General features: G+C 50.2%; 1 protein-coding gene across 5 annotated transcripts in view; it reads right to left on the reverse strand.

Annotated features, from left to right (window-relative positions):
- Nucleotides 1-2,099: 2,099 nt before the first annotated feature.
- Nucleotides 2,100-25,724, reverse strand: part of LOC140485993 (H(+)/Cl(-) exchange transporter 4) — a 213,875-nt gene continuing 190,250 nt past the window's right edge. For 4 of the 5 annotated variants that reach the window (XM_072584493.1, XM_072584492.1, XM_072584496.1 and 1 more), the window contains exons 11-12: nucleotides 12,527-12,743; nucleotides 2,100-7,306 (exon numbers count right to left, since the gene is read on the reverse strand). In XM_072584493.1, coding sequence (XP_072440594.1) covers nucleotides 7,216-7,306; nucleotides 12,527-12,743 — 308 coding nt within the window. In that variant the 3' untranslated portion in view covers nucleotides 2,100-7,215. The remainder of the gene's footprint in view (nucleotides 7,307-12,526; nucleotides 12,744-25,724) is intronic. The other variant, XM_072584497.1, reaches the window with a different exon arrangement.

Consider the following 25,724-nt stretch of genomic DNA (forward strand, 5'->3'; position numbering starts at 1 on the left):
GGTGTACATAGCTCAACAGCAAAATCCTCCTACTGCTTGTACCTTTGGAATGGGATGCACATCAAACAATAACCTCAGAATTATTACAAATGGAAAATGTTATCTCTTGACACCTGAAAAGGTTAGGTACAGTGATCGGTTGCATGAACAGAAATTATTTGATGTTTTGACACATGCAAAGCTATTGCACATGTCCCCGATGGTTGTACAGTTAACCACATTGTTTCCATCAATCAATGCTACCACACGTAGTGTCGCACTCTCAGGCTAGATGTAATCAACTATACAATGAACATAGGCAGTCAGAAGGAGCAGGAGGTAATCAGAGGTCGGTTGAAATGCTGGCCTGACCTGTTAATCACATGTGAAGTGGAAGGTCAATTAATTTGGGACTTTGAGATATTAATTGGATTCAAAAGATATGCTCTGACTCGCAACGCTACAGTCAATGAGTCTACAGCACATCACTCAGGCTGTGAGCCTGGACAGCTGGAGGCATATGCTGGATCTCGATTTGATTAATCATGCTCATTTTACACACAAATGCATGTGGCAACCCAACGTCACACATGAGATTGATGAGTTAAATAATTAAGGTGTAATTGGGAATATTACATCCTCATTTACAAGACTGCTGTGTGCACACTGGAAATTGCTTTCCGCCCAACCACATTCCAATCACCAACGTCAGTTCATTTTATCGCTCTGTCAGACTGGGCGCCTTGTCAGCTTTTCAGTTTTCATGGAGCCACGTGCTAAAACTAATTGGCCCTGGCCTCTCGACCGGAAGAAGCCAAAGCCATTGACAAGGGAAACCAGTCAGTCCATAGACAGTTAAGGTGAGGCCACCGCAGGTAACACGCCATAATCTCTTTCGTTTCCAGGAATGTTTGTGCACTCCTAATTCAACAGAATCGAAAGTAGCAAAAGCAGTTTTCAATCCTGCAGCATTAAAACCCTCCCATGGACTGAAATAACTTGATTCTTCGGCCTCCACCGCATCAAGCTGCCCATGGAGGTAACAGATGTCAACTTGAGGCTGATTGCCTTCTGAAGGCCCTTCAGTAAGGCCCAGGGAGGCAGAGTCGGAATGAGCACGTGGGTGAGCCCCAACTCCGGAGATCTAGGGAGCAATCCTGCTTCCACCTGGCTCCATAGGAAGTTGTTCTGGTGGGAAACACATGCCTTTCTAGTCATGGGAATCACTAAAGAACTGCGAGGACCAAGCCCGGCCCTTAACCCATGACTACAGTTCAGAAGAAGTCATACCAGACTCACAACATTAACTTTGTGTCTCTCTCCACAGATGCTGCAGGAGTTGCTGAGTTGGCTGTCTTTGTTTCAGATTTCCAGCACCTGCTGCATTTTGCTTTTTATTCATCAAGAGGACCAAACTGTCAAAGTGGGTCGTATAGCATACATTAAGACTCTAACTTACATATTCAAACACCCCAACACCTTCACGGATGCTTTAAAAAAAACAGGAATCAGCTTACGACTTTACTGGTGGGAGCAGCGTTTGCACAGACTGGGAACAGTTCACCCATTGCTATACTAATGTGTTAGATAACCTTTAATAGCCAGTTACTCAACATTTCTTCAGGTATTTGGATTGAGTATTAGATCCTGTTAAATGGAAATTATTTATCAGCTTTAGGAAGGTCTATAGCTACAGCTAACAAACAAGTCACTGGATATCTACATATTAAACAATCCTTATGACACTGTTAAAACAATCATTGGGATTGGTTTTTCCAATATGGGATCATTTGAATGCTATGAATGGACAGAAGAGTGGGAGAGCCTTGTGTCTGATGTGTACATGTGACATGGAAGGTACCTGACTCTGGGTAAGCACTCAGACATCCAGTCTCCTGAAGCGGGTCAAACTAGGCCTGACTACTATCCATGATGACTGCAACCTGTGGTCAGTTTTACCTTTGACCTGATCGCCATACATTTGCTGCAATCTTCCCAATGACCAACATTTACGCAATAACGCCTTTGTACTTCAGTCAGGAGTGAGTAAACTGATCGGTACAGGTTTCTCACTCAGAAGGATCCTGGACACTTAATCCGACCCGGTGGACCTGAAGATGTTGTGTCTGAATAATTCACTTCCTCAAATTTGTTCTTTAATGTTTGGCATTCCATCAACAGCAACAACAACAACAACAACTCGCAATTATATACATAGATAAATACCGCTTCACAGAAAATCCGGCAAAAATTGACACAGAGCCGGAGGACGAAACATGAGAACGGGTGACCAGAAGTTTGCGAAACAGAGGAGGTTGCAAGGAGCAGAGATGAATGGGGAATTTGGACAGGGACTTACACAGCCTTTGGTTTTGACAGTTGAAGGTACATGCTTCTTCGAAGAAAATTGGCCTTACAGACAAAGCTAGGGTTGGAGGAATACTGAAATCTTGGGAGACTGGAGCAAATAGGTTACTAGGATAGGATGTTAAACCGTAGTTGCCCACCCTTTCTGGATGTGCTTCACATCCCATCAACATTGACATTGTTTTGTTCAGACCAATCCAAGTCCTTTAGCAGTAATGTTTTCACATAAAACCCCAACTGCTTCACTAACATTCTTCAGAGAAGGAAGATGGCTGCCTTGTTCTGTCAAGCCTCTAGGTGACTCCAGTCCCACACCAATGTGGGTAACTCACAGCTGAATTAGCTAAGCAAGGCACTCAGAGCTCAATGGGAAGTTCATACAGAATCTTCTCAAGCTATATAAAGACACTAATCTCTCTTGTTGACTGCCACACGACCAGCATGGACTACAATTGGAGCTCTTGATTGGATCCCGAGGCCTCCCCTTCAGGATCTTCATAATGCAAGACCATAAGACATAGCAGCAGAAATATGGTCATTCAGCCCATCGAGGTCTGCCCTGCCAATCAATCATGGCTGATAAGTTTCTCAATCCCATTCTCCCACGTTCTCACTGTAACCTTTGATCCCCTTGATACTCAAGAACCTATCTATCTCTCTCTTAAATATACTCAATGACCTGGGCTCCACTGCCTTCTGTGGCAATGAATTCCACAGATTCACCGCTCTCTGGCTGAAGACGTTTAGCAGGCCTGGTGTTCTATACTCGCCTGATGTGCAACCAAAACCATCATCCACTTCACTACACACTTATTAAAGGTGAGGTATGGGCATCTCTATCAATGGGGATACTCCTTAATGATCAGATACACTTCAACACCTGGAAATTCAAAACGTACACGGCCCCAAACCTGTGACTGGTCCAGAACTCTGATGAGACGGTTGTAAACTTTTTCACAGGACGTGCGTTCTGTGACCTATCTCGCCTCTGTCAGAATGGTTGTCAGTGCAACAGCAGGGTTCTGACTCCCGGCTCAGCCCCGCTGTTTTTGGGGACAGACTACAGAAGGTGCCTGCCCCTCACAACAAGAGTGAGTGGAGCAGGCACGCCCATGTTGGAAATTCCAACCACCTCTGCCCTCCAATGTCAGTCTGTGATTAACCAAAGGAGATTTGAAGGTTATCTCTCCAGCAGATGTGGGAGGTCACTTGCAGTTCAGTGCCCACTCATGGCTCAGAGCTCCCTAGAGACTTGGAACTAAGGAAGGCCAAGTCTGCACTGTTTTCTACCCAGCTAAGCCTCACCCACCAGGACTCTGGCCTTATGCAATAGCCTGTGCCCTAGATGTGCCCTCTTATGGGAGGCCCTGAATGTAAAATGAAGTGACCTCATTTCTCTGACGTCTGACAGGCAGCAAGATGCTATTCCCTGTTTGTTTTCAGGGCTATGGTAAACCTCAGTCTGTCACAACCAGTCTTTTTTGCCTTGTTTATCTGGCCTCTCTTTGAAATCTTGCATTTCCACAGGATCTTGCTTAATCTCAAGATGTCTTAAAGTGCTTTCCAGCCAACAAAGTAAATGTGAAATTTAGTCGCTGATAGTAATATGGCAGGGAACGCAGCAGACATTTTGCACAAAGCAAGGTCTGACAAGCATAATTCCGACAACAGCCGCCAAGCTGTTATTGATGTTGTCTGATGGGTAAGTAATGGCGGGGATACCAAGAAGGCTAACTGCGCACTTCTTCAGACTGCAGTGGGATCTTTAATTATTCTCTGAGACATCAGTACAACCCTCCCCCTGATTGTCAGCCTGGAGTTTTAAAGATTCTGGTTTGGAGATAATCTGAGTGAGGGTGGTACACTAAACCATGGTCAATCCCCTCCTCCAGCTTCCTTGAGAATCCTGAACTGCTACAAATCTGGCCAACCATTTTCCTTTCTTTCTTCATGGATTATGGACATCACTGACGAGACCAGTAATTGTTGCTCATCCCTAAGTGCCTCTATATTTAGTGGCTGGCTCAGTCATCTCTGAGGGCATGAAAATGGGTTTGCTTCATCTGCCTTTAACCTCAAAATGGCATCATGCTTTCAAAAACTCTCCGTTTTTGTTTTATCTGGCGTCCTTATGTTTACAGCGACATTTGAGAACGCACTGGCTTTGACATGTCAAGTGCAACAAAAATATCCACTGGCAGTTAAACAGCACGGAATAATATTCAACCGTTCACATCCTCAAAAATCCCAACATGTCCTCTGAAACAGAACACTGTTGATGCTAGTTAAACCTAGTTACTGAAACGTAGTTAGTTAATAAATCATTTTGAAGCATGACTTGGCACGGTTTGAACAATGAAATGTACTGAAAAGCTAAGGGGGTTGAAATTAAGTTGTGAGTTGCCAGCTACTAACAGGTTAGAGTTACTGCTAACCACTTGACTTTCTGAGCTCTCCCCAGAATGGATTTTTGGAAGTTACCTTGCCAAGATCTCCATCTCACTGTGGTGTAAATACTCAGCACATTTGTCCTGAATCCTTTCTCCCTGACACTCCAGTAGAAATTTTATCCCATATTAAAATAGATCATTGGACACAGGAGAATGGAATTTGAAGGAACAATGACCTGGATTCACACACTGACATCAATACAATATAGTTCACAAATCGCTGTCTATCAGCAAGTTCAGCTCAGTTTTACCGGTGAAGCACATCATGAGTAACGTTACTGATTTAATACATTTCAACATGCAAATAATTGTGTCATTTTACAGCTTTCCCCAGAAACAAATGCAGATGACATATTAAGAATAATTCTTATTTGATACAGTGCTTAAAGGTTTTAAAAAGAAACTGTTCTGCTTAACCATTGGTTAAAGTCCATAGTTCCCATTTTAATCCAAAATGGGAATCCTCCAGTGTACAGAGGGCTTCCAAATACCGCATCAAAGACTCAGTGCTTTCCAGCTTCACAAACCAACTGTCAATTACATTACAATTACACTTGAAATTGGCAAGTTCCATTGTTGATTGCAATCTATCCCAACAACAGCTTGCATTAATATAGCACGCTTAGTGCAGTTGGAGCACTACCAGACTAAAAAAAAATCAAGCCGACTAAGGCAACGTCAGGATCAATGACCAGAAGTGTTGTCAAAGAGGTAGGTTTACGGGGTGGCTTAACAGGACAGGAAAAGTAGAGAGGAGCAGTGGTTAAACGAGAAAGCTCCAGAACCTGGGGTGTGAGCAGCCAAAGGCATGGCCATTGCTGGTGGAGTGGAGTGCAAAAACAAAGAATTGGAGGGAGGTAGGGATCTCGAAGGGTGGTAGGGTTGCAGACATGTCACAGCAATGAGGAAGACGTCAGGAGCTCTGCTGGAAGTGATTAAACTTGTTGGGATGAGAATTGCAGCTGGGAAGTCAGACAGAAGACAGTAGGAAAAGTCAGGTGAGCATTCATTGCGACATTGTTCAATACCGAGGCTTCAATTTCCTCAATACATGTATCTTCAGTGCGAAACTCATAGGATACATTGGTTTAACCACAGATAATTGTTAGTCAATTTTGATGGTGTCCAAATGAAAAAAGCAGGTTGCACAATGCAACAGTGATGAAAGCAAGAAATCTCCATATGAGCAATTTTCCCCATATGGCAACTAAATTATGAACATATCCAGTGTTAATTCTAAAGCCTTCATTTTACCTTTGAAAGCGACTATAGAAGAGCTTTACATGATGGGAACAGTGTTTCTGCAAAATTTTCCGTTTGAATGTGTGGCCCCACAACAGATCAAATCCTCAAGGTGCACACTAGTCATATAGAGTTCTGAGTCTAAAGCAGTGGATTATAAAACTTGGCACAGGAAGGAATTATATTGGCATAGTGCAGCTCCTCCCTTCCAAAACTGTCTAGTGTTTCTTAAAATAACTTGATAGCTCATGAGGACTGAGATACTAAGGGGTGGAAGCTACACAGCTTTGGTTAGCTCCCCTTTAGAATACTGTTCCCAGGTCAGAATACCTCACAGCCCTCCTCCCACTGCCCATCACAAGAAAGTTATACTGACCTTGAAGTAGGGGGACACTGCAGATTCACCATAGGGATACCATGGTTTGATTGAGTTAAACTGTTGTTGATTAGGCCAGAGCAGAGTGTGTTCACACCAATGTATTTAAGGGGAAGGCAAATGCATGAGAGGATATGAAAAGAAGGAGATGCTCATAGTTTGAAAAGGAATTGGATAGGCAGAGGCTCAAGTGGATTATAAACATTAGCACAGTCCAACTGGGCTGTGGAATTCTACATAACACGTTGACGTGAACACAATTTATTGTCACTCATCATAGTTCTTCCAAACTCGATGGATAAGTGAGGAAATTGTGCGAGTATTTTTAATACTGACATTTTCTATATTAAGCATCAATCCAAAGAGAGTTAAGGACTATTCCCTTTTTTTGCCTCGTATAGTAGCTCTTACCTAGTATTTGCTACACCACTGACCAATATCGACATGCTATTACATTGATTAATCTCTACTGTTTTACCCCTAGTGGGCGCAGTTCTGGGACAAAGCTGGCCATTAACATCAGATAAAGCATCAACCATAACATGAGACTTGACAACACAGCTGCAGTTTTGGCTCCTCATTCTCCAGTCATCTGAAAGAACTCAGTGACTTCGCCATGAGGCGGTCTTCACCTCTTAGTCCAGTCCTCTTCCGAACACGTCTGTGTTTGCGAGAAGTTCCGGTGGATCCCTGTGATCCAAAATTCCTTTCACTGAGAAGCCACCATGTCCTGAGAGTTTGTCCTGGCATTTAGCTTCGAAAACTGAATTGGGCAAGGCAGCACAGTGGGCACACGAGTGGTCAATTAAACATGATGGATTCTGGGTCCTGATTGGCCATTTGGGCCATGTGCCTTAGCACGTCTTTTTTAGTTAAGATGCCCAGGAGACGTCTGCAAGAAGAAGAAGAAAAATACCAATAATGTGTTTACTAAATGACTGACGTGCATTCATGTGGTTCAAGGTACAGAAAAGGTTACAATTGTCTGATGATTTTCCTGCAGACCATTCTGGAGTGTTGTAAAAGATTTTGTCAACACAAGGCTGGGGTTATTGCCAATCCTGAGTTGCTCTAAAGAAGCGTAATGACAATGTCTATGGTGTCCTTAGTCATCACCTTGTGATGAACTCTGGCCGTGCCCTAAGTCCTCACTCCCATGAAAATGTCACCATCCATGTGGTCTCTGACAAACCACTCTCACTCCACAGTGGGAAACCACTTGCTACAGCCACTTCCCAACTCTGAGAGGTTTGTTGCTGCTCTGCAATGATCCCATCCTGCCAATGTCAGAGTTATCCCACCTCAGCAGCTTGGACTTTGACTCTGCACTCCTACCTACTATCTCCTCTTTGCTGCTAGGTTTTTATGAATCTTAATATTAATCTAACCAGGCCTACTACAACTTAGCCTTCCCAAGTGTATTTGCACACACATTTTGATTGCTGCTGTACATCTGAGATCATCATTCTGTCCCCTTCCTCTTGCTCACTCCTCTTCTGTTATCTTTACCCCTCCTGGACTCCATTCAAGATCATTGTGCTTGCTTTCACTTCTCCTCTCTGAGGTTCTGTGCCGTCCCAATTCCCAATGCCCACCCTTCATTATTCCTCCAATTTGTTGGTCCTTTGCTGCAACCTGGACCTGACTCCACCTTAGGTCAGCTCCCATCTTGCTTCTGAGCTTCTCAAAGCATCCACTGACAGGCTCAGAGTGTCAGCCATGCCTTAGTTTGGAGCACTCCTCACCCCGAACCACAAGACTCTGGCTTGAGGACCCAAGCCAAGGCTTGAGCATAAAGGTCAGGGCTACCGTCCATTACCATTCTGACAGAGCCCATCAGAGAAGGAGTTAACACAAGGCCTCCCCATCGACCTGCTCAGCTCCATGTAACAGATCCCACAGCACTTATTGGAAGAATTCCTGGTGTCCCTGACCAATATGTACCCCCCGATCCACATCGACAGCGCAGGTCGTCTGTTCACTGTCACATCACTGTTTGCGGGAGGTTTGCTTTGGGCTGTTAAATTGCTAAATCATCAGGAATCAGTCAGTCTTCCAAAGACGGCTTATCTGTATTTCATAGCTCAATACAAACTCCAATTTGTTTGATCCCCTTCCTGAACAATACCTCTTACTGGAGAAAAGTAGCTGTTTTATTGTAATTTTGGAAACTCACCACCACATCATCCAATTAACAAATAATATACTGCAAGCATTGCCCGCCAGATGACAACAAAAGTAATTGGGGGGGGGGATTAAATTCCAACAAAGTTGCAGGTGATTTGATTTTTTGTTGTCACATGTACCTGCATACAGTGAAAAGTTTTGTTTTATGTCGATTTTAAACACCAAATCCCTTGTGTTCCTAATTAAAAATGTGAGATAAATGCGAGGTGCTGCATTTTGGGAAAGCAAATCTTAGTCGGACTTATCCACTTAATGGTAAGGTCCTAGGGATTGTTGTTGAACAAAGAGACCTTGGAGTGCAGGTTCATAGCTCCGTGAAAGTGGAGTCGCAGGTAGATAGGATAGTGAAGAAGGCGTTTGGTATGGTTTCCTTTATTGGTCAAAGTATTGAGTACAGGAGTTGGGAGGTCATGTTGCTGCTGTTAGGCAACTTTTGGAATATTGCGTGCAATTCTGGTCTCCTTCCTATCGGAAGAATATTGTGAAACTTGAAAGAGTTCAGAAACGATTTCTGAGGAAATGTGTGGAGAGACAAAGGAGACTAAACTAAAATGTGGTTAAAAAGGTCAGCAGCTCCCTATATCTCTGGAGAACATCCTGCTTCATCCTTAAAGGGACCACGACTCTCAACATTGAAAACGGCTACCACACTTTCAACAGTGGCTGCACTTCCACAAGTGCTTCACTGGCTGTAACACATTTCACGACATACTGCGGTATTCCAAAGTGCTATATGAATGCAAGTCTTTCTTTTTTATTAAAGGGACTCTTTACAAGCTCTGCCTCACTTCACTTTCTCACTGACGTTCCCATCCAGCGCACTCAGCTGCAACTCCAACCTGTTTCCATAGACCCTTTTAGAACAAAGATAAGGAGAACTTTCTTCAGAGAGTGGTGAATCTGTGGAACTCATTGCCACCGAAGGTGGTGGAGGCCAGGTCATTGAGTATATTTAAGACAGAGATAGATAGGTTCTTGATTATCAAGGGGATCAAGGGTTACAGGGAAAAAGCGGGAGATTGGGGTTGAGAAACATATCAGCATGATCAAATGGTTGAGCGGACGTGATGGGCTGAATGGCCTAATTTTTGCTCCTATGTCTTATGGTGATTTTTAGGAGAAACTTTGGAAGTAAATTACAGGAGATTTAAAACCAGTACGTGAACAGAGACTGATCAGGCTTGTGCTTATCTGTCCCAACCTCACTTAGATTCATAGAAATGGACAGCATGGAAACAGACCCTTCTGTCCGACTTGCTCATGCCGACCAAATATCCTAAACTAATCTAGTCCCATTTGGAGTCATAGAGATGTACAGAACGGAAGCAGACTCTTCAGTCCAACCCGTCCATGCTGCCCAGATATCCCAACCCAATCTAGTCCCACCTGCCAGCACCCAGCCCATATCCCTCCAAATCCTTCCTATTCATATACCCATCCAAATCCCTCTTAAATGTTGCAATTGTACCAGCCTCCACCACTTCCTCTGGCAGCGCATTCCATACACGTACCACCCTCTGTGTGAAAAAGTTGCCCCCCTGTGATCTCTTTCATATCTTTCCTCTCTCACCCTAAACCTATGCCCTCTAGTTCTGGACTCCCCAACCCCGGGGAAAAGACCTTGTCTATTTACCCTATCTATGGCCCTCCTGATTTTATAAACCTCTATAAGGACACCCCTCAGCCTCCAACACTCCAGGGAAAATAGCCCTAGCCTGTTCACCCTCTCCCTACAGCTCAAATCCTCCAACCCTGGCAACATCCTTGTAAATCTTTTCTGAACCCTTTCAAGTTTCACAACATTTTTCCGATAGGAAGGAGTCCAGAATTGCACACAATATTCCAAAAGTTGCCTAACAGCAGCAACATGACCTCCCAACTCCTGACTCAATACTCTGACCAATAAGGTAAAGCATATCAAATGCCTCCTTCACTATCCTATCTACCTGCGACTCCACTTTCAAGGAGCTATGAACCTGCACTCCAAGGTCTCTTTGTTCAGCAACACTCCCTAGGACCTTACCATTAAGTGTATAAGTCCTGCTAAGATTTGCTTTCCCAAAATGCAGCACCTCGCATTTACCTAAATTAAATTCCATCTGTCACTTCTCAGCCCATTGGCCCATCTGGTCCAGATCCTGTTGTAATCTGAGGTAATCCTCTTCGCTGTCCACTACACCACCAATTTTGGTGTCATCTGCAAACTTACTAACTATACCTTTTCAGCTCACAGTCAAAACATGTATTTCAATGACAAAAAGTTGTGGACCTAGCACCGATCCTTGTGGCACTCCACTGGTCACAGGCCTCCAATCAGACAAACAACCCTCCACCACCACCCTCTGTCTTCTACCTTTGAGCCAGTTCTGTATCCAAATGGCTAGTTCTCCCTGTATTCCGTGAGATCTAACTTAGCTAACCAATCTCCATGGGGAACCTTGTTGAACACCTTACTGAAGTCCGTATAGATCATGTCTACTGCTCTGCCCTCATCAATCCTCTTTGTTACTTCTTCAACAAACTCAATCAAGTTTGTGAGACATGATTTCCCACGCATAAAGCCTTGTTGACTATCCCTAATCAGTCCTTTCCTTTCCAAATACATGTACATCCTGTCCCTCAGGATTCCCTCCAACTTGCCCACCACTGAGGTCAGGCTCACTGGTCTATAGTTCCCTGGCTTGTCCTTACCACCCTTCTTAAACAGTGGCACCATGTTTGCCAACCTCCAGTCTTCCAGCACCTCACCTGTGACTATTCATGATACAAATATCTCAGTAAGAGGCCCAGCAATCACTTCCCTAGCTTCCCACAGAGTTCTAGGGTACACCTGATCAGGTCCTGGGGATTTACATTTGCCAGCATTTGGCCCATATCCCTCTCAACCCTTCCTATTCATAGACGTCATGCAGACTTTTGCCAAATTTTGGCTAATACTGTTCTTAAAAATGTCTTAGTATGTTTCATTACATCAAATGTATTCTATAAAGACAAGCTAATTGTGTTTTAAAAAATATCATAACCTCCATTTTGTTTTATGCTTGGAGGGTTTTCATCAAGATGATAGTTATCCTAATCATAAGATCAAAAGAGATAGGAGCAGGAGTAGGCCATTTGGCCCATTCAGTCTGCTCTGCCATTCAATCAGATCATGGTTGATCTGATCATCTGACCTCCACTTTCCTGCCTTTTCCCCTCGAATCCCTTAGTGATGTCAAAATCTGACTACCTCGGCCTTGAATGCGCTTCATGATTTAGCCTCAAAAGCCCCTCTGTGGTAAAGAATTCCACAACTAGATCCATGACCTCCTGAGAGAAGAAGTTCCCTCTCACCTCTGTCTTAAATGGATGACTTCTTATCCTGAGATCATGCCCTCCAGTCACGGACTCTCCCACAAGGGGGAACAGCCTTTCAGCATCGACCCTGTCAAGCCTCCTGAAAGTCACGTATGTAAGGTCACCTCTTATTCTTCTAAACTCCAATGATGACAGACCCGATCTACTCAACCCCCTCCTCATAAGGCAGTTCCTCCAAACCTGGGATCAATTTGGTGAACTTTTTTTGGACTGTCTCCAAGGGCAGTATATCTTTCCTTCGATAAAGGGTCCAAAATGTTTCACAGTATTCTAGGCCATGGTCTGACTAGAGGCATGTTATAGTTTTATCAAGAGTTCCTTACTTTTGTGCTCCATTCCCATTGAAATAGAGGCCAAGGGTGTTATTTGCCTTTCCTATTACCCATTGGACTTTTATGCAAGCTTTTTGTGAATTATACATGGGGTCCCCAAACCCCTCTGTCATAGCTTCCTAGGGCGTCGTTATCATATGATGCCCCTCTGTGTGTCACTGTTGCAGACGGATGTTGTGTGGGAAGACAGAAAACTCATTGAGAAGATGTCCTTTGCACCACCAAACATGACTCACCCGCTGCGAGTGACCAGGCACTGTCGGAGGCCGAGTTTACGGAATATGTCCACCACCGTCTCCATGGGCGTGTGGTCAGTTACCGTGAAGGGGCTCAGGTTGAGAATCCTCCGCAGTTTGAGCGGGCATGGGCTGTTGCCAAGTAACGGTGGCGGATCTTCAGTGAAATACACAATGGAGTTGCTGACCACTCCATCTTGTACTTTTCTTGCATTTTCTGACAAGGGGGAGGCAAAGAACAAACACTGAGCAAACACAAAACCTTAGCGTTCTGGCTGGTTCGGCTGTTGGTTCCCCCTAAGCCACACGAGTATGCACACATACACATCCACAAACCATTTTCTCCCTCCCTCTCCAGAAGGCACTATTTCATCGTGGACTATGTTACCAAATGGGCATTATCAATTGTCTCGTGCCTCAAGTGGACAGCACAGCAGCTCAGTGGTTCGCACTGCTGCCTCACAGCACCAGCGTCTCAGGTTCGATTCCAGCCTCGGGTGACTGTCTGTGTGGAGTTTGCACATTCTCCCAGCGTCTGCTTGGGTTTCCTCTGGGGTGCTCTGGTTTCCTCCCACAATCCAAAGATGTGCAGGTTAGGTGAATAGGCCATGCTAAATTGCCCATAGGTCAGGTGTAAATATAGGGTAGGGGAATAGGTCTGGAGGGGTCACTCTTCGGAGGGTCGGTATGGATTTGTGGGCTGAAGGAGCTGTTTCCATGCTGTAGGGAATCTAATCTAATCAACCTGTAGTCCTGGGCACCAGTTACAGTAAAGGGCTAACAAGAGCTTAACTCTAATGTGACGATGCTGCCGCTTTAACAAGGTTATTTTGTCCTTGGCTATTTTTGAAGAGAAGTGGTAAAGGCAGGTGTGCAAACAAGCAGGGATTAACAGCTAAACAAGGGAAGGGGAGCGGCCATTTCTCCCAGTTCAGGTTTGCTCTAGTTTTGGAATTAGCTGTCGCAGTCACAGGATGTTTCAGTCCAGAAGTGTTGCAAGCTTCAGTAAAGGATTCCTCTGAAATCTCCCTCTGGATATTGCTCCCTCCTGCCTATAAGAATCTGTGTTTGAATTTACCTGTCTGCCAAGAGGATTGTTAATGGAATGTTACTGGATTGGAACAGTTAATTAATTAATCATAGAATCCCAACGGTGTGGAAACAGGCTGATTGGCCCAACACCGACTCTCCAAAGAATATCCCACCCAGACCCATTCCCCCACCCTATTACTCTACATTTCCCCTGACTAATGCACCTAACCTACACAGTCCTGCACACTACGGGCAAGTTAGCATGGCCAATTCACCTGATCTGCACATCTTTGGATAGTGGGAGGAAACCAGAACACCCGGAGGAAACCCACGCAGACACGGGGAGAATGTACAAACTCCACACAGACAGTCACCTGAGGCTGGAATCGAACTTGTGACGCTGATGCTGTGAGGTAGCAGTGCTAACCACTGAGCCACCGTGCCCCCCAATTAAGTTGCTATATTGGGTCAGTTCAGTTTTCCAATAGTTAAGGTATTCTAAGTTTTGCTTTCTTTCATTCGTGTTTCAACTGTAGGGTTTAAATAAATTCGGTTTTGCTTAAAGCCGAGTGGTTTGACCAGCTGCATCACACCTGGGATGCTCACTTTACATCTGCCTTTAAATAAGAAAAATATAGGCTCTAGGCTACCTTCTGAAAATACTTTGAGGGGGTCTGGCCTGGCCCATAATGATAATAACTCCTGAGCATCTTTGTGAGGAGTTACATCATGGTAGCATAAGACCATACAGAATAGGGCAGTTCCAGAGATGCACCCTCTTACTACCCCTTGTACAAGCTTACGTTACGTCAGGGCCTGTTAATGTTCACTCGCCTGATCTTCCCACAACGATCTTATTCCAAAGTACACAAACATTTTCCAGCCTGGAGGTGCGGCAGAGCACTAGCTGAGACTTTCGCAAATTCCAGCACTAGACTGACTCATCTCAAACTGGGCCATCTACTTGACTTCTTCCGGTCTGGGTGGTACAATGCTATTTGTCAATGGCTTTAACCTCTGAGCCACTATGGGGCAGCCTCAGCCCCTGCTCCCCTTCCGAATCCCTTCGATGCAACCCCACTTCATTTAATCAGCCACTTTCCTCCCCTCACAATCAGGAAGCCTGTGACATATACAGTCTGGTACCCTTAGCAAATTCTGATGGGGGTTCCCCCGATTCATTTCTGTTGGTAGTGAGGAAGATGACTGCCTGGACCTGAATTAGAAAGTACCTTCACACTTCATTGCCTTGTATTGGGCAGAGAGTCTGGACAGATGTGTGTCTAGTTTCCATTGAAGGTGCCAGTCAGCTTTAGCTCAGACTCTGGTTGTGCACTTCCTGGAACAAATTCAATTGGAGGGGAGGGATGGGCAGGTCGGTTAAGCCTCTGACAGGCCACGCCATATATAACCAATCCACGACCACAGTCCAAAGATGTGCAGGTCAGGTGAATTGGCCATACTAACTTGCCCATAGTGTTAGGTGCATTAGTCAGAGGGAAATGGGTCTGGGTGGGTTACTCTTCGGAGGGTCGGTGTGGACTGGTTGGGCCAAAGGGCCTGTTTCCACACTGTAGGGAATCTAATCTATCGAATACAGGAGCATTACCCGTTCACCACCAAACAATACGTTGTGTGGGCTCAATACAGCAGGAGGCTGCTAGGATCCCTACAAAATCCAAATGTCTGAAGTGAGGACCATTACAATTACTGACTGGACATGAATATTCTGCTGAATTTTATCTCAGATATTTTAGAGGCACCTCAGGAACATTCTTCTTTCGTTCAGAGAGATGACAGTCCCTGAATTCACTTCCCCAGAGAAAGAGAGAGAGCTCTGGAGGCAGACACACTGAATATTTACAAAGCCCAAACAGATTGGTCCCTTGGCCGAAAATGTAAGGGAGCGCATGGTGATCGGGTGTGAGCAGGAGTGTGTGGTGATGGGGTGTGAGCAGGAGTGTGTGGAGATCGGGTGTGAGCAGGAGTGTGTGGTGCTGGGGTGTGAGCAGGAGTGTGTGGAGATCGGGTGTGAGCAGGAGTGTGTGGTGATGGGGTGTGAGCAGGAGTGTGTGGTGATCGGGTGTGAGCAGGAGTGTGTGGTGATGGGGTGTCAGCAGGAGAGTGTGGTGATCGGGTGTGAGCAGGAGTGTGTGGTGATGGGGTGTCAGCAGGAGCACGTGGTGATCGGGTGTGAGCAGGAGTGTGTGATGATCGGGTGTGAGCAGGAGTGTGTGATGATGGGGTGTCAGCAGGAGTGTGTGATGATCGGGTGTGAGCACGATTGTGTGGTGATCGGGTGTGAGCAGGAGTGTGTGGTGATCAAGTGTGAGCAGGAGCACGTGGTGATCGGGTGTCAGCAGGAGTGTGTGGTGATCGGGTGTGAGCAGGAGTGTGTGGTGATGGAGTGTGAGCAGGAGTGTGTGGTGATCGGGAGTGAGCAGGAGTGTGTGGTGATCGGGAGTGAGCAGGAGTGTGTGGTGATCGGGTGTGAGCAGGAGTGTGTGGTGATGGGGTGTGAGCAGGAGTGTGTGGTGATGGGGTGTCAGCAGGAGTGTGTGATGATCGGGTGTGAGCAGGAGTGTGTGGTGATCGAGTGTGAGCAGGAGTGTGTGGTGATGGGGTGTGAGCAGGAGTGTGTGGTGATGGGGTGTCAGCAGGAGTGTGTGGTGATCGGGTGTTAGCAGGAGTGTGTGGTGATGGGGTGTGAGCAGGAGTGTGTGGTGATGGGGTATCAGCAGGAGTGTGTGGTGATGGGGTGTGAGCAGGAGTGTGTGGTGATGGGGTGTCAGCAGGAGTGTGTGGTGATGGGGTGTGAGCAGGTGTGTGTGGTGATCGGGTGTCAGCAGGAGTGTGTGGTGATGGGGTGTGAGCAGGAGTGTGTGGTGATCGGGAGTGAGCAGGAGTGTGTGGTGATGGGGTGTCAGCAGGAGTGTGTGGTGATGGGGTGTGAGCAGGAGCAAGTGGTGATTGGGAGTGAGCAGGAGTGTGTGGTGATGGGGTGTCAGCAGGAGTGTGTGGTGATGGGGTGTGAGCAGGAGTGTGTGGTGATGGGGTGTGAGCAGGAGTGTGTGGTGATGGGGTGTGAGCAGGAGTGTGTGGTGATCGGGAGTGAGCAGGAGTGTGTGGTGATCGGGAGTGAGCAGGAGTGTGTGGTGATGGGGTGTCAGCAGGAGTGTGTGGTGATCGGGTGTGAGCAGGAGCACGTGGTGATCGGGTGTGAGCAGGAGTGTGTGGTGATCGGGTGTCAGCAGGAGTGTGTGGTGATCGGGTGTGAGCAGGAGTGTGTGGTGATGGAGTGTGAGCAGGAGAGTGTGGTGATGGAGTGTGAGCAGGAGTGTGTGGTGATCGGGAGTGAGCAGGAGTGTGTGGTGATCGGGTGTGAGCAGGAGTGTGTGGTGATGGGGTGTCAGCAGGAGTGTGTGGTGATCGGGTGTGAGCAGGAGTGTGTGGTGATGGGGTGTGAGCAGGAGTGTGTGGTGATGGGGTGTCAGCAGGAGTGTGTGGTGATGGGGTGTGAGCAGGAGTGTGTGGTGATGGGGTGTGAGCAGGAGTGTGTGGTGATGGGGTGTGAGCAGGAGTGTGTGGTGATCGGGTGTGAGCAGGAGTGTGTGGTGATGGGGTGTGAGCAGGAGTGTGTGGTGATGGGGTGTGAGCAGGAGTGTGTGGTGATCGGGTGTGAGCAGGAGTGTGCGGTGATGGGGTGTCAGCAGGAGTGTGCGGTGATGGGGTGTGAGCAGGAGTGTGTGGTGATCGGGAGTGAGCAGGAGTGTGTGGTGATCGGGTGTGAGCAGGAGTGTGTGGTGATCGGGTGTGAGCAGGAGTGTGTGGTGATGGGGTGTCAGCAGGAGTGTGCGGTGATGGGGTGTGAGCAGGAGTGTGTGGTGATGGGGTGTCAGCAGGAGTGTGCGGTGATGGGGTGTGAGCAGGAGTGTGTGGTGATCGGGTGTGAGCAGGAGTGTGTGATGATCCGGTGTGAGCAGGAGTGTGTGGTGATGGGGTGTCAGCAGGAGTGTGTGGTGATCGGGTGTGAGCAGGAGTGTGTGGTGATCGGGTGTGAGCAGGAGTGTGTGGTGATGGGGTGTGAGCAGGAGTGTGTGGTGATGGGGTGTCAGCAGGAGTGTGTGGTGATGGGGTGTCAGCAGGAGTGTGTGGTGATGGGGTGTGAGCAGGAGTGTGTGGTAATCGGGTGTGAGCAGGAGTGTGTGGTGATCGGGTGTGAGCAGGAGTGTGTGGTGATCGGGTGTCAGCAGGAGTGTGTGGTGATGGGGTGTCAGCAGGAGTGTGTGATGATCGGGTGTGAGCAGGAGTGTGTGGTGATGGGGTGTGAGCAGGAGTGTGTGGTGATGGGGTGTGAGCAGGAGTGTGTGGTGTTCGGGTGTGAGCAGGAGTGTGTGGTGATGGGGTGTGAGCAGGAGTGTGTGGTGATGGTGTGTGAGCAGGAGTGTGTGGTGATCGGGTGTGAGCAGGAGTGTGTGGTGATCGGGTGTGAGCAGGAGTGTGTGGTGATCGAGTGTGAGCAGGAGCACGTGGTGATCGGGTGTGAGCAGGAGTGTGTGATGATCGGGTGTGAGCAGGAGTGTGTGGTGATCGGGTGTGAGCAGGAGTGTGTGATGATCGGGTGTGAGCAGGAGTGTGTGGTGATGGGGTGTCAGCAGGAGTGTGTGATGATCGGGTGTGAGCAGGAGTGTGTGGTGATCGGGTGTGAGCAGGAGTGTGTGGTGATGGGGTGTGAGCAGGAGTGTGTGGTGATGGGGTGTGAGCAGGAGCACGTGGTGATCGGGTGTGAGTAGGAGTGTGTGGTGATGGAGTGTGAGCAGGAGTGTGTGATGATCGGGTGTGAGTAGGAGTGTGTGGTGATGGGGTGTCAGCAGGAGCGTGTGGTGATGGGGTGTGAGCAGGAGCACGTGGTGATCGGGTGTGAGCAGGAGTGTGTGGTGATTGGGTGTGAGCAGGAGTGTGTGGTGATCGGGTGTGAGCAGGAGTGTGTGATGATGGGGTGTGAGCAGGAGTGTGTGGTGATCGGGAGTGAGCAGGAGTGTGTGGTGATGGGGTGTCAGCAGGAGTGTGTGATGATGGGGTGTGAGCAGGAGTGTGTGGTGATCGGGTGTGAGTAGGAGTGTGTGGTGATAGGGTGCCAGCAGGAGTGTGTGGTGATCGGGTGTGAGCAGGAGTGTGTGGTGATCGGGTGTGAGCAGGAGTGTGTGATGATCGGGTGTGAGCAGGAGTGTGTGGTGATCAAGTGTGAGCAGGAGCACGTGGTGATCGGGTGTGAGCAGGAGTGTGTGGTGATCGGGTGTGAGCAGGAGTGTGTGATGATTGGGTGTCAGCAGGAGTGTGTGGTGATCGGGTGTGAGCAGGAGTGTGTGGTGATCGAGTGTGAGCAGGAGTGTGTGGTGATGGGGTGTGAGTAGGAGTGTGTGGTGATAGGGTGCCAGCAGGAGTGTGTGGTGATCGGGTGTGAGCAGGAGTGTGTGGTGATGGGGTGTCAGCAGGAGTGTGTGATGATCGGGTGTGAGCAGGAGTGTGTGGTGATCGGGTGTGAGCAGGAGTGTGTGGTGATCGGGTGTCAGCAGGAGTGTGTGGTGATGGGGTGTCAGCAGGAGTGTGTGATGATCGGGTGTGAGCAGGAGTGTGTGGTGATCGGGTGTGAGCAGGAGTGTGTGGTGATGGGGTGTGAGCAGGAGTGTGTGGTGATAGGGTGTGAGCAGGAGTGTGTGGTGATCGGGTGTGAGCAGGAGTGTGTGGTGATCGAGTGTGAGCAGGAGCACGTGGTGATCGGGTGTGAGCAGGAGTGTGTGATGATCGGGTGTGAGCAGGAGTGTGTGGTGATCGGGTGTGAGCAGGAGTGTGTGATGATCGGGTGTGAGCAGGAGTGTGTGGTGATGGGGTGTCAGCAGGAGTGTGTGATGATCGGGTGTGAGCAGGAGTGTGTGGTGATCGGGTGTGAGCAGGAGTGTGTGGTGATGGAGTGTGAGCAGGAGTGTGTGATGATCGGGTGTGAGAAGGAGTGTGTGGTGATGGGGTGTCAGCAGGAGTGTGTGGTGATGGGGTGTGAGCAGGAGCAGGTGGTGATCGGGTGTGAGCAGGAGTGTGTGGTGATCGGGTGTGAGCAGGAGTGTGTGGTGATCGGGTGTGAGCAGGAGTGTGTGATGATGGGGTGTGAGCAGGAGTGTGTGGTGATCGGGAGTGAGCAGGAGTGTGTGGTGATCGGGTGTCAGCAGGAGTGTGTGGTGATCGGGTGTGAGCAGGAGTGTGTGGTGATGGGGTGTCAGCAGGAGTGTGTGGTGATGGGGTGTCAGCAGGAGTGTGTGATGATGGGGTGTGAGCAGGAGTGTGTGGTGATCGGGTGTGAGTAGGAGTGTGTGGTGATAGGGTGCCAGCAGGAGTGTGTGGTGATCGGGTGTGAGCAGGAGTGTGTGGTGATCGGGTGTGAGCAGGAGTGTGTGATGATCGGGTGTGAGCAGGAGTGTGTGGTGATCAAGTGTGAGCAGGAGCACGTGGTGATCGGGTGTGAGCAGGAGTGTGTGGTGATCGGGTGTGAGCAGGAGTGTGTGATGATTGGGTGTCAGCAGGAGTGTGTGGTGATCGGGTGTGAGCAGGAGTGTGTGGTGATCGAGTGTGAGCAGGAGTGTGTGGTGATGCGGTGTGAGTAGGAGTGTGTGGTGATGGGGTGTGAGCAGGAGTGTGTGATGATCGGGTGTGAGTCGGAGTGTGTGATGATCGGGTGTGAGCAGGAGTGTGTGGTGATCGGGTGTGAGCAGGAGTGTGTGGTGATCGAATGTGAGCAGGAGTGTGTGGTGATGGGGTGTGAGTAGGAGTGTGTAGTGATGGGGTGTGAGCAGGAGTGTGTGATGATCGGGTGTGAGCAGGAGTGTGTGGTGATCGGGTGTCAGCAGGAGTGTGTGGTGATCGAGTGTGAGCAGGAGCACGTGGTGATCGGGTGTGAGCAGGAGTGTGTGATGATCGGGTGTGAGCAGGAGTGTGTGGTGATCGGGAGTGAGCAGGAGTGTGTGGTGATCGGGTGTGAGCAGGAGTGTGTGGTGATGGGGTGTGAGTAGGAGTGTGTGGTGATCGGGTGTGAGCAGGAGTGTGTGGTGATCGGGAGTGAGCAGGAGTGTGTGGTGATGGGGTGTGAGCAGGAGTGTGTGGTGATCGGGTGTGAGCAGGAGTGTGTGGTGATCGGGAGTGAGCAGGAGTGTGTGGTGATCGGGTGTGAGCAGGAGTGTGTGGTGATGGGGTGTGAGCAGGAGTGTGTGGTGATGGGGTGTGAGCAGGAGCACGTGGTGATCGGGTGTGAGTAGGAGTGTGTGGTGATGGAGTGTGAGCAGGAGTGTGTGGTGATCGGGAGTGAGCAGGAGTGTGTGGTGATGGGGTGTGAGTAGGAGTGTGTGGTGATGGGGTGTGAGCAGGAGTGTGTGGTGATCGGGAGTGAGCAGGAGTGTGTGGTGATGGGGTGTGAGCAGGAGTGTGTGGTGATGGGGTGTCAGCAGGAGTGTGTGGTGATGGGGTGTGAGCAGGAGTGTGTGGTTATCGAGTGTGAGCAGGAGTGTGTGGTGATGGGGTGTCAGCAGGAGTGTGTGGTGATGGGGTGTGAGCAGGAGCACGTGGTGATCGGGTGTGAGCAGGAGTGTGTGGTGATCGGGTGTGAGCAGGAGTGTGTGGTGATGGGGTGTGAGCAGGAGTGTGTGGTGATGGGGTGTCAGCAGGAGTGTGTGGTGATGGGGTGTGAGCAGTAGTGTGTGGTGATCGGGTGTGAGCAGGAGTGTGTGATTATCGGGTGTGAGCAGGAGTGTGTGGTGATGGGGTGTCAGCAGGAGTGTGTGGTGATGGGGTGTGAGCAGGAGCACGTGGTGATCGGGTGTGAGCAGGAGTGTGTGGTGATCGGGTGTGAGCAGGAGTGTGTGGTGATGGGGTGTGAGCAGGAGTGTGTGGTGATGGGGTGTGAGCTGGAGTGTGTGGTGATGGGGTGTCAGCAGGAGTGTGTGGTGATGGGGTGTGAGCAGGAGTGTGTGGTGATCGGGTGTGAGCAGGAGTGTGTGGTGATCGGGTGTGAGCAGGAGTGTGTGGTGATGGGGTGTGAGCAGGAGTGTGTGGTGATGGGGTGTCAGCAGGAGTGTGTGGTGATGGGGTGTCAGCAGGAGTGTGTGGTGATCGGGTGTGAGCAGGAGTGTGTGGTGATGGGGTGTGAGCAGGAGTGTGTGGTTATCGGGTGTGAGCAGGAGTGTGTGGTGATGGGGTGTCAGCAGGAGTGTGTGGTGATGGGGTGTGAGCAGGAGTGTGTGGTGATGGGGTGTGAGCAGGAGTGTGTGGTGATCGGGTGTGAGCAGCAGTGTGTGGTGATCGGGTGTGAGCAGGAGTGTGTGGTGATCGGGTGTGAGCAGGAGTGTGTGGTGATGGGGTGTGAGCAGGAGTGTGTGGTGATGGGGTGTCAGCAGGAGTGTGTGGTGATGGGGTGTGAGCATGAGTGTGTGGTGATCGGGTGTCAGCAGGAGTGTGTGATGATCGGGTGTGAGCAGGATTGTGTGGTGATGGGGTGTGAGCAGGAGTGTGTGGTGATGGGGTGTGAGCAGGAGTGTGTGGTGATCGGGTGTGAGCAGGAGTGTGTGGTGATGGGGTGTGAGCAGGAGTGTGTGGTGATCGGGTGTGAGCAGGAGTGTGCGGTGATGGGGTGTGAGCAGGAGTGTGCGGTGATGGGGTGTCAGCAGGAGTGTGTGGTGATGGGGTGTCAGCAGGAGTGTGTGATGATCGGGTGTGAGCAGGAGTGTGTGGTGATCAGGTGTGAGCAGGAGTGTGTGGTGATCGGGTGTCAGCAGGAGTGTGTGGTGATGGGGTGTGAGTAGGAGTGTGTGGTGATGGGGTGTCAGCAGGAGTGTGTGATGATCGGGTGTGAGCAGGAGTGTGTGGTGATCGGGTGTGAGCAGGAGTGTGTGGTGATGGGGTGTGAGCAGGAGTGTGTGGTGATAGGGTGTGAGCAGGAGTGTGTGGTGATCGGGTGTGAGCAGGAGTGTGTGGTGATCGGGTGTGAGCAGGTGTGTGTGATGATCGAGTGTGAGCAGGAGCACGTGGTGATCGGGTGTGAGCAGGAGTGTGTGATGATCGGGTGTGAGCAGGAGTGTGTGGTGATCGGGTGTGAGCAGGAGTGTGTGATGATCGGGTGTGAGCAGGAGTGTGTGGTGATGGGGTGTCAGCAGGAGTGTGTGATGATCGGGTGTGAGCAGGAGTGTGTGGTGATCGGGTGTGAGCAGGAGTGTGTGGTGATGGGGTGTGAGCAGGAGTGTGTGGTGATGGGGTGTGAGCAGGAGCACGTGGTGATCGGGTGTGAGTAGGAGTGTGTGGTGATGGAGTGTGAGCAGGAGTGTGTGATGATCGGGTGTGAGTAGGAGTGTGTGGTGATGGGGTGTCAGCAGGAGTGTGTGGTGATGGGGTGTGAGCAGGAGCACGTGGTGATCGGGTGTGAGCAGGAGTGTGTGGTGATCGGGTGTGAGCAGGAGTGTGTGGTGATCGGGTGTGAGCAGGAGTGTGTGATGATGGGGTGTGAGCAGGAGTGTGTGGTGATCGGGAGTGAGCAGGAGTGTGTGGTGATCGGGTGTCAGCAGGAGTGTGTGGTGATCGGGTGTGAGCAGGAGTGTGTGGTGATGGGGTGTGAGCAGGAGTGTGTGGTGATAGGGTGCCAGCAGGAGTGTGTGGTGATCGGGTGTGAGCAGGAGTGTGTGGTGATCGGGTGTGAGCAGGAGTGTGTGGTGATCGGGTGTGAGCAGGAGTGTGTGATGATCGGGTGTGAGCAGGAGTGTGTGGTGATCAAGTGTGAGCAGGAGCACGTGGTGATCGGGTGTGAGCAGGAGTGTGTGGTGATCGGGTGTGAGCAGGAGTGTGTGATGATTGGGTGTCAGCAGGAGTGTGTGGTGATCGGGTGTGAGCAGGAGTGTGTGGTGATCGAGTGTGAGCAGGAGTGTGTGGTGATGGGGTGTGAGTAGGAGTGTGTGGTGATGGGGTGTGAGCAGGAGTGTGTGATGATCGGGTGTGAGTCGGAGTGTGTGATGATCGGGTGTGAGCAGGAGTGTGTGGTGATCGGGTGTGAGCAGGAGTGTGTGGTGATCGAGTGTGAGCAGGAGCACGTGGTGATCGGGTGTGAGCAGGAGTGTGTGATGATCGGGTGTGAGCAGGAGTGTGTGGTGATCGGGAGTGAGCAGGAGGGTGTGGTGATCGGGTGTGAGCAGGAGTGTGTGGTGATGGGGTGTGAGTAGGAGTGTGTGGTGATCCGGTGTGAGCAGGAGTGTGTGGTGATTGGGAGTGAGCAGGAGTGTGTGGTGATGGGGTGTGAGCAGGAGTGTGTGGTGATCGGGTGTGAGCAGGAGTGTGTGGTGATGGGGTGTGAGAAAAGTGTGTGGTGATCGGGTGTGAGCAGGAGTGTGTGGTGATCGGGAGTGAGCAGGAGTGTGTGGTGATCGGGTGTGAGGAGGAGTGTGTGGTGATGGGGTGTGAGCAGGAGTGTGTGGTGATGGGGTGTGAGCAGGAGCACGTGGTGATCGGGTGTGAGTAGGAGTGTGTGGTGATGGAGTGTGAGCAGGAATGTGTGGTGATCGGGAGTGAGCAGGAGTGTGTGGTGATGGGGTGTCAGCAGGTGTGTGTGGTGATGGGGTGTGAGCAGGAGTGTGTGGTGATGGGGTGTGAGCAGGAGTGTGTGGTGATGGGGTGTGAGCAGGAGTGTGTGGTGATGGGGTGTCAGCAGGTGTGTGTGGTGATCGGGTGTCAGCAGGAGTGTGTGGTGATGGGGTGTGAGCAGGAGTGTGTGGTTATCGGGTGTGAGCAGGAGTGTGTGGTGATGGGGTGTCAGCAGGAGTGTGTGGTGATGGGGTGTGAGCAGGAGCACGTGGTGATCGGGTGTGAGCAGGAGTGTGTGGTGATCGGGTGTGAGCAGGAGTGTGTGGTGATCGGGTGTGAGCAGGAGTGTGTGGTGATGGGGTGTCAGCAGGAGTGTGTGGTGATCGGGTGTGAGCAGGAGTGTGTGGTGATCGGGTGTGAGCAGGAGTGTGTGGTTATCGGGTGTGAGCAGGAGTGTGTGGTGATGGGGTGTCAGCAGGAGTGTGTGGTGATGGGGTGTGAGCAGGAGAAAGTGGTGATCGGGTGTGAGCAGGAGTGTGTGGTGATCGGGTGTGAGCAGGAGTGTGTGGTGATGGGGTGTGAGCAGGAGTGTGTGGTGATGGGGTGTCAGCAGGAGTGTGTGGTGATGGGGTGTGAGCAGGAGTGTGTGGTGATCGGGTGTGAGCAGGAGTGTGTGGTGATCGGGTGTGAGCAGGAGTGTGTGGTGATGGGGTGTGAGCAGGAGTGTGTGGTGATGGGGTGTCAGCAGGAGTGTGTGGTGATGGGGTGTGAGCAGGAGTGTGTGGTGATGGGGTGTCAGCAGGAGTGTGTGGTGATCGGGTGTGAGCAGGAGTGTGTGGTGATGGGGTGTGAGCAGGAGTGTGTGGTTATCGGGTGTGAGCAGGAGTGTGTGGTGATGGGGTGTCAGCAGGAGTGTGTGGTGATGGGGTGTGAGCAGGAGCACGTGGTGATCGGGTGTGAGCAGGAGTGTGTGGTGATCGGGTGTGAGCAGGAGTGTGTGTTGATCGGGTGTGAGCAGGAGTGTGTGGTGATCGGGTGTGAGCAGGAGTGTGTGGTGATCGAGTGTGAGCAGGAGTGTGTGGTGATCGGGTGTCAGCAGGAGTGTGTGGTGATGGGGTGTGAGCAGGAGTGTGTGGTGATGGGGTGTCAGCAGGAGTGTGTGGTGATGGGGTGTCAGCAGGAGTGTGTGGTGATGGGGTGTGAGCAGGAGTGTGTGGTGATGGGGTGTCAGCAGGAGTGTGTGGTGATGGGGTGTGAGCAGGAGTGTGTGGTGATCGGGTGTGAGCAGGAGTGTGTGGTGATGGGGTGTGAGCAGGAGTGTGTGGTGATGGGGTGTGAGCAGGAGTGTGTGATGATCGGGTATGAGCAGGAGTGTGTGGTGATCGGGTGTGAGTAGGAGTGTGTGGTGATCGGGTGTCAGCAGGAGTGTGTGGTGATGGGGTGTGAGCAGGAGTGTGTGATGATCGGGTGTGAGCAGGAGTGTGTGGTGATCGGGTGTGAGCAGGAGGGTGTGGTGATCGGGTGTGAGCAGGAGGGTGTGGTGATCGGGTGTGAGCAGGAG

Source organism: Chiloscyllium punctatum, chromosome 15 (assembly GCF_047496795.1).
Source record: "Chiloscyllium punctatum isolate Juve2018m chromosome 15, sChiPun1.3, whole genome shotgun sequence".
In the NCBI taxonomy this organism is placed as follows: Eukaryota; Metazoa; Chordata; class Chondrichthyes; order Orectolobiformes; family Hemiscylliidae; genus Chiloscyllium; species Chiloscyllium punctatum.